The 15854-nt window shown below is 32.0% G+C and overlaps 1 protein-coding gene across 1 annotated transcript in view; it reads left to right on the plus strand.

The window, feature by feature from the left end:
- The window catches only part of LOC111052122, a 39859-nt gene extending 24494 nt beyond the window's left edge, over positions 1-15365 (plus strand). The window contains 7 exon segments of the mRNA XM_039438287.1: positions 545-681; positions 2608-2747; positions 4803-5006; positions 9011-9115; positions 10391-10540; positions 10542-10598; positions 12637-15365. Of these exon segments, the coding sequence (XP_039294221.1) occupies positions 545-681; positions 2608-2747; positions 4803-5006; positions 9011-9115; positions 10391-10540; positions 10542-10598; positions 12637-12810 (967 nt within the window). The 3' untranslated portion in view covers positions 12811-15365.
- The last annotated feature ends 489 nt before the right edge of the window (positions 15366-15854 follow it).

Below are 15854 nucleotides of genomic sequence, written 5' to 3' on the forward strand. Positions count from 1 at the left end.
ATTACAGTAGTAATAATATAGAAATTGGATAAAATAAAATTCCAATAAGGAAATTATTGTTTTGCTCATCTTTTTCAATCCAGTGAATGTTACAATATCAAACCATAAATAAAGAGGGTAAAATCACAATTAATAAATTATAGTATTAAAGAATAGAGAGATCTCCATATCTTCTTCCATGATCAAACTTTTCTACTCCTGTCTTCCAAGTTGTTAGTCAGACTCAGGTATAAGTTTTCATTTTTTTGAAAATCGGGGTTCAATTTTTTGATGTGTAGTCTATTATGAAATTCATTGGTAATGAAACAACTTTCAAGAAAATTTGAAACTTTGAAGAAACTTTCAACGGAATCCTATTTTATATATGTTAATTACAAATGCTTTACATGGAATTGATGTTATTCTATTCAGTTATTTTATGTAGTTTATCAGTAGTAAAACAAACATTGAGGAATCTTTGAACGAAATCCTATTTTATAGATGATAATTACGAATGTTTTACATTAAATTGATGTATTTTATATTGATTCAATTTCTTTTCCAGCCTAAGCTACGGCATGAAAAGCGACTACAAGGGACGTAGCAACGTCGGTCGGGGAACCTGGAGTCGACCTACCAAAGATAAGACGCCTCATCACAGGCATAACCACACAAAAACTCCAGGTTCAAAAGTCACCTCAAGTGAGTTGAATTTCTTACCAAATTAACAAACATTACAAATACTTCTTCTTCTTCTCCTTCTTCTTCTTCTTCTTCTTCTTCTTCTTCTTCTTCTTCTTAAAATTTACAAGTATCCAAACAAATCTATGAACAATTCTACTCAGTTTTGAATTTGTAACAAAATTAACAAATGAATATCAAAACAAATCTATCAACTTTTCCACTCTTGATTAAATGCTTCAAACCTTTCAAGCTGGATTCCCAGATATTATCAGTGTCAGTATTCATGTCCGGAACAGTGAAGCTATCAATTTTCATTAGTTCTAATGGGACTATTCATATTCACGGCCCAACCAAGCAAATATAACAACAGAAACAGTGCATTTCTATAGTGAGGTTCACGTTATAATGGCAGTGTTTGATTAGCAATGGTATTGCTATCCTTGTCTATCACTCAACAAAGCGGATAACGCTATCTCTTTCTCGCTTTGCTCTGTTGCTAGATCGACTTTAAAAAATGTAGAATTAGTAATTGATTCACGAAATATTTCATCTTAATTATGTAACTAATTGAAAAATATAATCTCTTGCTTAATAAAATATAATTGATTATTTTAAATGAGAATGAACAGTGTTAATATTACATCAATAAACCTGTATCAGCTACAGTAGTCTATAGAAGGCATTGACAAGACAGAGGATCGGCAACTGTTGCCAGATCGTCTTTTGACAATGTAAAATAATTAATGCACAAAATATTTCATCTTAATCATGAAAACTCAGTATGAAATTATTGAAAAATACAATTTCTTGCCTAGTAAAATATAATTGATTTTTTTAATCGAGGATGAACAATTAATATTACATCAATAAACCTGTATCAGCTACAGTCTATAGAAGGAAGGACAAGACAGAGGATCGGCAACTGTTGCCAGATCGTCTTTTGACAATGTAGAATAATTAATGAACAAAATATTTCATCTTAATCATAAAAACTCATTATAAAATTATTGAGAAATATAATTTCTTGCTCAAAATATAATTGATTATTTCAGATGAGAATGAACAGTTTAATATTATACATCAATAAACCTGTATCAGCTACCGAGTATAGAAGGAAGGACAAGACAGAGGATCGGCAATAAATTGTTGCCAGACCGTCTTTTGACAATGTAGAATAATTCATCAACAAAATATTTCATCTTAATCATGAAAACTCATTAAGAAATTATTGAAGAATTTAATTTCTTGCTTAATAAAATTTAATTAATTATTTCAAACGAGGATGATCCGTTAATATTACATCAATAAACCTGTATCAGCTACTGACTATAGAAGAGAGGATCGGCAACTGTTGCCAGTTCGTATTTTGACAATGTAGAATAATTAATTAACAAAATAATTCATCTTAATCATGAAAATTCATTGGGAAATTATTGAGAAATATAATTTCTTGCTTAATAAAATATAATTGATTATTTTAAACGAGAATGAACAGTTAATATTACATCAATAAACATACTATATAATAAACATACTAAACAATAATACATACTATTTTATACTTACCTCCTTGTTACAAAGCGATCATTCTAGTATATAGACATTATGAATAGACTATTGGCTACCCACTGTAACAGGAACTCATTCCAGTAACATGGTCTGTATTTCAAAGTAACCTTTGTTTGTATTTTTTCTATGGAATAAAGAACATTTGATCTGAAACCTGTATCAGCTACCGTCTATAGAAGGCATTGACAAGACAGACGTTCGGCAACGTTATTCTTGTTTCTTTCTCCACTGCTATTATAACTTGGACCTCACTATAATATTGTGGAGCCTCTCAATGATTACAGTCCTGGAAATTGTATAGATAGGGTGGAATTGATATCATAATCAGTGTTGTTTTGTGATAAATTTGTGTAAATCGTCTTATTTTTGGTGTAGATATGATGTGCAGTAGCCTTGAACTGGACTCGATGCTGGATGAGAACAACTCGAGTGATGAACTGAGCACAACTGTAGATACAGCTGACACTCGAGCCATAAGGAAACAGCTCGAGGGACTCGAAAACATGTACTCTGAGGTAAATTAAACACTATTTCAACTTAAGGCTGCGCAAAGGCTAAATTAAACTTTCTACTGGTGATATTTTTCAAAGTTTCTCGATTTGTATACTATCAAGCTATCAAAATTAAAAGGTTTTCTCAGGAAATCATTTTTTTTCGATCATTACTTTTTGAGATATGAGCGCCTAAAGTTTTCATTTTTGTGCCAGAACATTTCAAGTTCGGTGAAAGATAAAACCATGAGATTTTAAGATAGTCTAGATAGATAGATAAATGACTTTTATTTACACTTTACAATAAAAGTGATGTGGGCGAAATTGAGGCAATAGAAGCCCCCTCTTCCATTTAACCCATTAAGGATAGATTATTCATAGTATTGTTGATCTAATAAAACAAAAATTTCTGAAAATATCAATTTTTGATAAAGTTATTCAATTTACTAAAAATAACAAAAAGTAACTCAACCAGAAGCTATTTTTGGTCATTTTTAGTAAATTGAATAACTTTCTCAAAAATTGATATTTTCAGAAAATTTTTGTTTTATTAGATCAACAATACCATGAAGAATGAATCCTTGAAATCTCATGGTTTTATCTTTCACCGAACTTGAAATGTTCTGGCACAAAAATTTAAACTTTAGGCGCTCATATCTCAAAAAGTAATGATCGAAAAAAATGTTTTCCTGAGAAAACTTTTTAATTTTGATAGCTTGATACTATAAAAATCGAAAAACTTTGAAAAATATCACCATTGGAAAGTTTATTTTTAGCCTTTGCACAGCCTTAATTTGTTGATGAATTTAGTTGGAAAAATGTTTTAAAACTTATTTCCAAAGTCTACAGTACCTGATAAAAAGATAAGTTTGTCTGTAAACTCACAAGTTTGTAAACTAAATGTTGTAAAAAATCTTTGTAAAAATATTGTAAAAGTCTGTCTGTAAACTCATAAGTTTGTAAACTAAATGTTGTAAAAAATCTTTTTTGATGCTGTAAAAGGCCTCCTAGTAGTATAATAATCCTATTATATCAAGCGAGCAATTTTGTACATCTGAGTATATTTTTATATTTGGTTATTCATATTTATTTATGTCTAACAGATCTCGAAAACGGCTCTAACGATTTTGACGAAACTTGGTACATAGTAGGTTTATGATATAAAAAATCGATTGCCCTAGGTCTCATCCTTGGGAAAACTCACTGAAGGACATGAAAAGGATAATAATTATTCATCCTTGGAAAAACAGATGATAATTTCGTCGTCTGTCGATAACAGAAGATGCGTGTGCCTGTGTGGGAGATCAGCTGTGTAATCAATCAGCTTACCGTATCTCGCGAGAAATCTAGAAATTTTAATAGACTCGTTCAAAATAATCTGATTTGTTGACAAGACATGGTATATCATGATATTCTTATTCTATGATATTCTTTATTTTTTTAAGGTCAAAAAAAATTCTAAGTTAATCGTTATTTTACAGTAGTTTTAAGTGATTAGTGAGTGTTATTTTGTTATTCAATTTGGTTTGTTAACAATCTAAATTAGAACTTTTCTGTTTTCAAATATTTGGACTGAAAATTGGACCTGAATTCAAGTGTATGAAACATAACCTACTTTTTGGACCATTCATAGTGTATAAATCAAAATTCGGGGAAGAAACAGTTTTGGGCTGCGCCTGTTAGTCCTTCGCCAATCATTTTGAAGAATTGTGTTCTGTTTATCAATAAATAAATAACGAGCAAAGCTCGGTGCCCCGATATTTATAATGAATTGTGTTGTTATCTCAAACTTTTGTTGCTTGTTGGACGCGTTTCGTGGTACTGAGCCACATTCTCAGGAGTGTCTAGCTACTCCTTGTACGCTCAGGATGTGGGTAATACACGGCAAGTCAGAACATCCTAAATGTTCTCTCTGCCAATAAAAGCCATATGTGAATAAATAAAAATAATTAATACATTGATTGATCAATTAATCTGTTTTTCTATTAATTTTTTTCAATCTGTATCTTTATTAATTTGTATTTCTCTTTATTGTTATTTGTTTTCTATGATAATCACAATTTTTGCAACCTGTTGCAGGTTCTGAAACTACTCGGCGTGAAGAACAAACAGGCCACACCAGGCGGAGTGGGAGGTCGATACCAGGCGTCGGACCCCCGGGTGCACAAGAGGAGGTTACACGGTAGCATGTCTTCACTGCCCAGCTCGGTCAGTTCACGGCCGATCAGGTACAGCGACAAACGCAGGCAGGCGGATGACAGGAAGAAGGTCAAAGATATCAAGGTTGGTCCCACTCAAAATACACAATAAATTGGATTAAATAATACAAATAAAGTAGGCTATTTAGGAAATAGAATATTTTGTTTTAAAATAAATATGGCTATAAAATACCGGGTGTTTCAAAAAGATGACTCAATTTCAAACAGTTATATTAACTCAAGAAAATTGTGTACAAAGACCAAATATACATCAAATTACTCACAGAAGTATAAAGTTCATGATGATGATAAGTGTTTTATGTGCCCTTCTTTTGAGGCTCGGACGAATTCTAGACGGTAGCCAAATTCATACCAGACTGTTCACAAGATGTCTTCTCGGATTGTAGCTACTGTATCACTTATCCTGGTTTTCAGCTCCTCAATATCAAATGCTAAGGGAGAAACATGAACACTATCTTCAACGTTGTTCCTCCATTAGTATTTGATATTGAGGAGCTGAAAATCAGGATAACTGATGCAGTAGCTACAATCCGAGAAGACATCTTGCGAACAGTCTGGGATGAATTTGGCTACCGTCTACACCTTTTCCAATTTTATTTGAGAAAGTATCAATTGTATTTGAGAATAGTCACTTGTAATTGAGAGAATGTAAGATGTAGATGAGAATAGTCAATTGTATTTGGGAAGTCATCACATGTAATTGAGAGTAGTGAATTGTATTTGAGAAATCGTCAAATGTAAATGAGAAAATATCAATTGAAAATGAGAAAATTTTTGTCGTGATTCTTCTATAGCCTACAGTACAGGTTTGATTTGAGCAGGAAAGGATACTGTACTACGTACACAGTATTCCAATTACTATCACATGCTTTGCATGGGGGAAAATAAATATTTTCAATGGCGAAAGTATTTTTCCCCTGTACTGTTAACGAATGATTAATGAAAATTATTTCTATGTATGTATTGGCAACGCGACTTTTTTCTACAAACATTTTGTGAAACATTGCACCCGATGAAGATCAAATTCTCTATGCTTACGGAGCAATTGAACTTTATCATCAATCAATTGAATCTCTTGATCAAAAAATTAGGCAATTCTTCAATGGATTTTGGGCCTTGAAAATAATGTTTTATTCAAAAATAAACGTTTTATTGGAATATTAAATACATTATCATATTATTTTATATGACTACAGTTATGAAAAATATAAGTACTGAAAGTACTGGTTTTTTAAATTCATTTTCCAATTTCAACTGACAACTTCTCGATTTCAAATCGTATGTTTAAAATGATACTTTTTCAAATAAAATTCACTATTCTTAATTACAAGTGATGACTTCTCAAATACAATCTACTATTCTTATTCACATCTGACGTTTTCTCAAATACAAATGACTATTCTCAATTACAATTGATACTTTCTCAAATACAGTTGGAAAAGGTGTAGATGTCGTTTGAGCCTCAAAAGGAGGCCACATAGAACACTTATAATACATCATCATAAACTTGATACTTCTGTGAGTAATTTGATGTAAAATTGGTTTGTGTACTCAATTTTTTTTAATAAATATAACTTTTAAAAATCACTAGCTCCGTAAAGAAAGCCGTAGTGCATTCGTGTGACGTCAGCACAGGTAGGGCTCCACCAATCAAAATTCGTTGATTTCAGCTGATCTATATCAGCTAGTGTTTCTATTGGTGTGGGAGCCCTACCTGTGTTGACGTCACACGAATGCACTACGGCTTTGTTTACAGAGGTAGTGTTAAAATTGGGTCATTCCTTTTGAAACACTCGGTAAAAATAGACTTGACAGCTGAGAAAAAATGTATTCCAATTTTAGAAATACCAATGTACCTAAAATACAGGTATTCTAGGTACCTTGGCAAGAGCCTCAACCTTGAATGGAAGAAGAATAATATTTTGTATAAATAATCATAACTAGTAGTTCTGTGAACAGTAGACCTCACGCTCAGTAAATTACATTGATCTGTTGTTATGTTTTCTCGAAAATTGATAAATAATTAATTAATTTAAAATGTCTAGAAAAAATCCTAAAAGAACATAGAGCTTTCTGTCCGTCCTATTTTACCGTGACGTGTCGTCCCGGAATGTGAGTGTGAGCGCTGTTATCAGGTCTGGCTGCAACTGTCTACAACGTTGATGGAAAGATACATTTTCAAGAAGTTCTATGTTTTTGAACGGGTAGTATAGTCTACTATACAGCCGATTTATGATGAATAATATTCTATAGTCTGATTTTTACTCTAATATAGGCGTATGAAGGAGGCTCCTTTTTCCTTTTATATTATCCTTGAAATTCAAAATTTCCAAAAACCTTGTATATACGTCGATGCGCAATTTAGGAAAGAACATACCTGCCAAATTCCATGAAAATCTATTACCGCGTTTCGCCGTAAATGCGCAACATATAAACATTTAAACATTGAGAGAAATGCCAAACCGTCGTCTTGAATCTTAGACCTCACTTCGCTCGGTCAACTAAACAAATAATATTTGTAATTATCAAAATTGTCAGTCGGAACTGGCAAATATGCCTAATCTTTCTCCTCCTCCGAACAAAGATTGTGAAAATCTGTTCTTGTTCTGAACAAAGATTAATAGAAATCTGGATAGTTCAAGTTTGAAAGCTCAAAAGCCATGAGGGCTAACATTGGATTCATTCACTGTTGAAGACATTTATTATTCTTTCCAAGTATTTTGGGTTGTCTCTACGTGTTTTATGCTTCATAACTCGTGCTCTAGCTGTATGCCCATTTCATCTAACCTCAGCCTATAGAAACCTTTCCCTGGTGATCCTCCCAAAATCTTCCAGATAGTACCACTGTACCAGGCTAACAAAATAGAACAAATCTTCAAGGAAAGCACCACCTTACACCATTCGTATGAGTCAGGGGCGCCATTTATGGGGTACAGGGGGGCCTAGGCCCCCTCAAGGATAAGATAAATAATGAAAATGCGGGTCCATCTACACGAATCCTTAAAATCTTATACTGATTAATACCTTTTTTAAACAGCATTAGTATAATTCCTTCTACATCATCAACAATGTAGCAAAATTGCCTTGAAAGTATGGCTATGGGTACGGAGTAATAAAGAATATATTTCACTCTGTGGTATAGTTGAAGCTCAAATATAGAATGGGTGCAATTATTGATCAGGGCAGAATAAGTGAATTGTATATATTACAATGTGATAATTAACAAGTTGCAAGATGTCACAGTGAAAGCAAAAGAAAGGGCACAATCAGACAATCAAAAATGTATGTACAGAGTTGGTGAGAATTATGGGAACAGCTTAATGTTTCTTTAGCTTTATAACTGAAAGTTATTTTCCAATTAGAATATGATCTCCAATTGTTGAAATTTTCATTTAGGTAAAAGAAAAAATATCTGTTTCCATAAGAAACCTGTTTCACTTTATTCCTACTTCAGGACCTCTCTGTGGGCCTATATTTCATGATTTAATAACTAATAATGTATATTAGATACTTCAACCTATTGATACTTCAACCACATTAGTATAAAACTGGAAAAAATGAAGCATATAATAACATCTTCGAATGTAACATTTATGGTGAAAACCCCAGGACCCTCTATCCTTTAGGGGTATTCCTTCCCCCCCTTCATACCTCTTGGTTTTTGCCCCCCCCCTAGCAGTTTGGTGAAATGGCGCCACTGGTATGAGTGAATGCTTTGACCTGATAAAACAATAAAAAATAATCAATATGAATCTTTTCAAATAAACTGTGAGAACACAGCTCCTTAACAATTACGAATATCTAGGTAAATTTTGATAAACTGTAAACTCTCATGAACTTTTCAAGGTTGTTTAACAGATTACTGAAGGAAACTATTGTGAACTCCCATTTCCCAGTAATCAGTCCACTGGGTTTTCACGCAAATCTGTCAGTTACAGGAGGAAGTGGTATTGTTTCTACCACAGGAAACATTTTCGCATTTACTGTCTGCCATAGATTGATAACATAGAAATCTCCTTATTCTTTATTCAGTTTGAATGAAACTAGCGCCATCTTGCTGTGTTTCAGGGGATCAACAAGCGATTCCAGAGATTGGAATCTCACGTTGTAACCCTGGCCAGGAGTGTCGCGCATTTATCATCAGAAATGCGGACGCAGCATCTTATGATCCAGGTGAGTAACTTGATTTTCAATCTACAAATTTTTATAAATTGATAACTATTAGTCATTGGCTATAACTATTCACAGCTAGTCATTAGCTTTTGAATCACTTACGACTATTTTTTTCTCAGAATATTCAGCATTCAGATAATTGAGTTTGCCAAACAAATCTCCGTCTGCAGATTTTGTGTAATATAGACATGTTCATGGTACTACGAGTTTTTATTTCGCAACCAGAATCTGAAATAATACTTGACTTTACTAATAAGATGATACTCTTCTGTTTATTATGACAACTGAATTTTCAAATCCCCAATAAAAAAATAATAAGGTTAGAAGGAGGTGTTAAGCCAGTTACACACACATCAACTTTTGGACGTTCGATTTTATGAATTCTATCAGATTAAATGGAACTTGATAAACATCATCTGTTTAATCTAATAGAATTAATAAGGACGGCAAAATATCGTACGTCCAAAAATCGGTGTGTCTGTATGTAACTAGGCTTACAGTCTTTTACAGTCTACAGAGCTATTCTTTTTGTTTTCCTTCCCAATGGAAGATTCCGTGTGAGCATTGTATTGTATGAATTGATAATTTATTGATAATTAATATCAATTAATAATTTCTAAGCAATGGAAACACCAGGGGTCGGTTGCAAAAAGCCTGTTAAATGTTAATCATGATTAAACAGCACGACAACCCAACTAATCAATCAGAGAAGGCTTTTTTTCTTAAAAGAATGCTTCTGGTGGCTTTTAATCACAGTTAAAATCTAAGAGACTTTTGCGCAACTGAGCCTTAGAATCGAAAAACTGGATTGTGGAAACAGCAATCTAGAAATAGACAATATGATAATTTTCATTTCAATAATAATATAAATATTTAATATAGGATATAAAACATTTTTTGATCAATTTGATAGATTTTAAAACTTTACTTGACCATAATAATTTTTTATATCAAATTAAACCGAATTAACAAAACCTACAATAAATGATTACTGGTAGATTTTAACAACTGTTGATTACAACATCGATAAGTATTCTCAACAAAGAGAGACCATATAAGGCGTTTATTCTTACATTTTTTCAGACACCAACAAAATCAGCCAATCTGAGAGCTTCCTGCCCTGCCTAACGCCTAATGAAATTGATTTATTAATAATTACTTTATTAAAATAACGTTCCATAAAATGGATTTATTAAACGGAATTTATTAATGAAACGAAACGAAATCTTACTGTTATTACTGTTTTTTGAAACAGATTTTTCTCTATTTTTGCAGGAGATGGAAGTTATCAGAGGCGAACTAGCCGCTCTGAGATCGCAAACCAATATGGCGACGGCACGGTCTCAGAGTGTTCCCAAGGCGCTCAACAAAATCAGTGTCGAGCAGACCAATTCGACGCCCGACAAAGTTAAAAAATTGACGAAATTTTTTCGGCGATGAACCACCTCTCATGAGGTTGTTCCTCAAGAAACTCGGATATGAGGTGAGTGTAGTTCAAGCTTGATTCGCAAGATTAATTTCAATTTACAAGATTCAATTATTAAACCAAGTTCACAGATGGAAATTAATGAGAGATAGCATTTATTCATTTTGGACTTTCGTTTGATAATTATTAAACCAATTACCAAATTAGATTATGTCTTCCTATACTATTTCATTATTAGAACAATCTTGAGGTGAGAATAGTTCAAGCTAATAATTATTATTAAAACCAAGTTCACAGATGGGAATTGATGAAAAATTGCATTTATTCAATTTATTGGACTCCCGTTTAATAATTATTATACTAAGTTCCAAATAAGATGCTGTCAACCTACGCTATTCAATTGTTAGAATAAACTGGAAAGCTTTGAGACACAGAACCATCTCAGTCACCATATATAGAACACTATAGAACAAAATCATTTTAGTCAGGGTAGAATAATAAGTGAGATTTGATATAGCTATTAATGTTTCATATTCATTCGACAGGTGTTTTTTACATTAACCCTCCAAACTATAATAATTGTAAATTAACTACCCTATGTTTGCTAAACTATAATATCTGACGGTGTCCATAACTATTGTGATATTGAGCAGCAATAAAATTATATTTATTTTATTTATTTTATTATCATTAGCGTTTGAACAATGCAATTTTTTATATATTTCCTTCTTTAGTTCGAGATATTTATCCCTATCATGAGTTTTTTTATAATATTTGATTTATCCATCATCAAAATCATTCAATGTTGCACGTCCATTGAATTTAACCGAGATTAGCCGCTGATTGAAGACGACATCCACTCCCATAATTTGTTCTCATGGCATTTAACCGTCATTAAATTATGGCTGAATTGAATAGACGTGGATGCAAATGGGAGTTGGTCTTCAAAAACGTTTTCATTCATAATTGAAAAAAAACACAGTTATATTTTGGTATCTACATTTATGAGACTTGAACACAGTGTACAAGCCTGAAAATGTGGATGTGACTAAAATAAATTATGACAAATAATAACATGACAAATATTCTAATCTCCATTCTTCATTCCATTCATTCATCCATGTTACATAATACATACTCATCATCTCATCTCAACATTTCCTGTTATTTAGTATTGTATATCGTCATTATTACTCAATCAATTTCTAAAATCTTAATTGAATCCCACCCTATAACGTTTGTTCCATTCATCTATTTTTAATCATTAATGCAATATTGTATTCACTATTACTCATTCTAATATCATCCATCTTTTTCATTCATCCCATAATTCTAAGATTCAAATCACATAAATTCACGTGTTATATTTTTCCCAACAACTCTATTCCATCACAACCCGGTCGTGTGTTGATGGGAAGGATATTATTTTATATCCTTCTTAAAGAATCGACAATTATTTGTTAAAACACCGCCCATATATGAAGTTACATTACAATTGTATATTATCGTTATTCTAATTACATTCAATCTTTATTCTCTTCGACTACTGTAATTTTAATTATCTATAGTTTGTATAATTCGTTGAATAATTAGCATTACCGTCATTTAATGTAAAATTAGTGTATAAGCATAGAGAAACAATAGCAATAAATAGATATCCCATGGTATATGGCGTTTATGTCGCAACTTTTACTGTTATCTCAAGCCGATAGTCCACGTAGTTCTTTCCCGTGAAGCTCTATGACGCTCGTAGTCTCTCATATGGTGCCGTTCATACATTCTTACCCGGTCGAAACAGTAAAAATCTACAATAATCGGCAGTAATCGGCTTGAGATAACAGTAAAAGTTGCGACATAAACGCCCTATACCATGGGATATCTACTTACGCTATTGTTTCTCTATGGTATAAGCCAGTAAATATTGTAACATACATAAATAAAGAAATCTAATCTAATCTAATCTTCCATCTATATTTTATCACTAATGGAATTCTCAGAGATATGCCTGATAATTTTGAAGCTCTGTGTTGGATTCATGCTACCATTGATGATGTTTCTCTTGAATCTTTTCCAATATTTTATATTTTACTTCCAGAAATACGCCAGCGTTTTCGAGAGCGAGAAAATCGGCCTAGTAGAACTGCCCTATCTCTCTGAAGAGAGGCTACACAAACTGGGAATTCCACTCGGACCGCGCATTCGAATTCTACAAGAAGCACAACTGGGACTCAACACTTCAATGCATGAAAACACCTTGTGCATTGTTTAGTTTGTGCCAGATTCAGTTTGTGCCAGATGTATTTGGTCTGGAACAAAACACTTGATAAAGAGTTATTGTGTTTCCAAGTTACGAGAACAATCTACTTCTTGGTTTAGAACAGAATAACTTGATCCAAATGAATTTAATTTGAGATAACTGTGTTTTGCTCGTAGACTTCAACAGATCAATCACAAGAACTTCTAGATTTTTATCTTTGATGATGAGTCAAAGCTTCAAGTTGTTTGGCGATGAATCAAGCTTCAAATTGGTAATGAATCAAAGCTTCAAGTTGTTTGATTTTTGTTAATCAATTAGAAGAAGAAAATGTTTGTTCCTACTTAATGCTCTTCATGATACAAATATGTGAACAAAACTGCAAGTTTTTTTATTCTTATTTATTAATCATCATAACAAACTTTGAATTGTTTGATTTCTGTGAATCAATCATGACAAAAACTGTGCAGGCCAATTTCTTGATTTGTGCTGATCAAATAATAATGAAAACAAGCTGTGCTAGGTTACTTTTTGATTTAATATGTTATAATTATGTAGAACACACTTCAAAGCATTGTTCGATTTGTGTGATATGTTAAACTTTTTTTGTTGAGTTTTTTGGAACTTATATCGATATTGTGTGCAGCTAAGATGTGAACTAATTTACTGATGAAAACAATTGAGATGGAGAGGGAAAATATTTCAAATATGTATTATTTCATATTGCTTCTACGTAGAAGTTGAACTAATTTTGGAACTGATAAAGGAATCAATAAGATTGTGTCTATTATCAATGATTTGTCTATGTAGTAACTACTACTGAATATGTATACTCATATCGAAGTACTAGTAACATAGTGTTTGGAAAAGTTTGAGGTTTTTCAATGAGACAGTACTAGATGTGTTCGAATACGCATTTTTAAAGTGATTCTAGTATGAATCATAAGGAAAGAAAAGTTAGTGAGAATCTTAAGGCACTGATAAGAGTGTTTCCTTGTATGAATCACTAGTTTCCCCACTTCTTTTTAGGTTTTCATTCAATGACCAGAAAAGACAGAATTTGATAAGTGGAAAAGGAAAGTGAAAATCACTTTTAAGAAGCTATAGTGAGGTCCACGTTATAATAGCAGTGTTTGATTAGCAATGGTACTGCTATCCTTGTCTATTATTCAACAAAGCGGATATCGTTATCTCTTTCTCGATTTGCTCTGTTGTCAGATCACCTTTTAACAATGTAGAATTAATAAATAATTAATCAACAGAATATTCCATCTTGATTATGAACATTCATTATTGATAGATATAATTTATTGTTTGATAAAATATAATTGATTATTTTAAACGAGAATGAACAGCTAAAATTACAACAATAAACCTGTATCAGCTACCGTCTATAGAAGGCATTAACAAGACAGAGGATCCGCAACGTTGTTCTCCTATCTTTCTCCACTGCCATTAAACGTGAACCTCAGTATTTAAACTGATAAGAATGACACTTTCTTCACTTATAATCCATGTTGTGTTCTGCGTATGGTTCTGCAGTTTATGGCATAGATTCAGACAGTATTGTCTACTCCATTTTTTCAAGTCAGGACATAACTTATCTCTGATTATGGATTGACAATCTATACTCAAGTACGGTACTATTGAGAAGAAAATCCACTGTTTATGAGAATTTACACTGAATTTATGGATGTACATTATTATATGAAAAAGTGAGCTCTGTATTTTCATACCGATTACTGTCTATGATTATGAACGATTTTCAAGCATCTAAATTTGAAAATCTACTTTGTGAGAATAATTGAGGAATGAAAATTTTGTAAAGTGAATAACTACAAAACTCAACCTATTTCGGACTATGTGTAACCTTATCTAAATTTGGGAGAGGAATAGCACAAGGTTACCTTATTTTTTCTCTCTCCATCAGTTTACCTTAATATCATCATTGATACCTTATTGTATCAATCAATAAGAATAAAGAATATAAAAGTGAGCACTGTATTTCCATACTGATTACTGTCTATGATTATGTAAATATGTTCTATGATTCTGGTTGTATTCCATGTGTATTATACTTGAATCTTGTTGCACGGTCTTGTGTGTTCTGAATCAAAATATAATCAAACTCACCATATAGCCTCTATCAATTTTAAAATGATAGTATGATGCTCAAAAATATTGAAGTTTGTAAATACCGTATATCGCCCATATATTGTACAGTAGAATTCTAAGTCACATTTATACAAGATCTTGTAAACTATGTACATAGAGTTTGTATGAAATACATACCCTACGATTATTTTGAAGATATTCATTTATACATTACATTGCCGACAAATTAATCATTATAAGAGTTTTCATCCAGATGAATAAAATAGGATACTAATTATTGTAGATTTTGGTTGAAAGTATTGATTGTAAATAATAGAGTTTAATGGAAAGATACACAGTTTATTGTAAATAGTCTCATTGTCTCTGGATTAGATATAGCATGATTGTTTTATACGTTTTTCAACAAAGATATGATTATGCAGTACGAAATATATTTGATTTTATTTTGAACAAGACAGTTATATGTTTCATTCTGTTCCATCCTATCAACAGAGTATTGAATATAATTATAAGTTTATTAGGAAAATATATTTGCTACATGATTTGAAAGACTCAAGAATTATTATAAACAAAAATTGAAATTTTGAGTTTCAGTCTGAAGATTTAAATTCAATTGCAATTTAAACTTTTGTATAGTATATATTTTTGTTGGAGTAGCAGTTGATCATATTGGATTCATGTCCCATAAGTTCAATGTAAAAACAGGCAGATTATGCATTCAACCATGGCTTACTTTAGATAATAGGCTGTGATAGCCTCTATCTATAGTAGCCTGTGATTCAACACATTACGTCAACAGTTTACATAGAATATTATTAGAAAAAATTTCATTTGTTGATTTAATCAATGAAGCAGAAAAATGGCGTTTAAAAATTTCAAAGATATTTCTCTCAAAAATGTTTAAACTTGAATTACAGTAGTCGATTCTTGATAAAATCATAGAA

This window comes from Nilaparvata lugens, chromosome 11, assembly GCF_014356525.2.
Source record: "Nilaparvata lugens isolate BPH chromosome 11, ASM1435652v1, whole genome shotgun sequence".
In the NCBI taxonomy this organism is placed as follows: domain Eukaryota; kingdom Metazoa; phylum Arthropoda; class Insecta; order Hemiptera; family Delphacidae; genus Nilaparvata; species Nilaparvata lugens.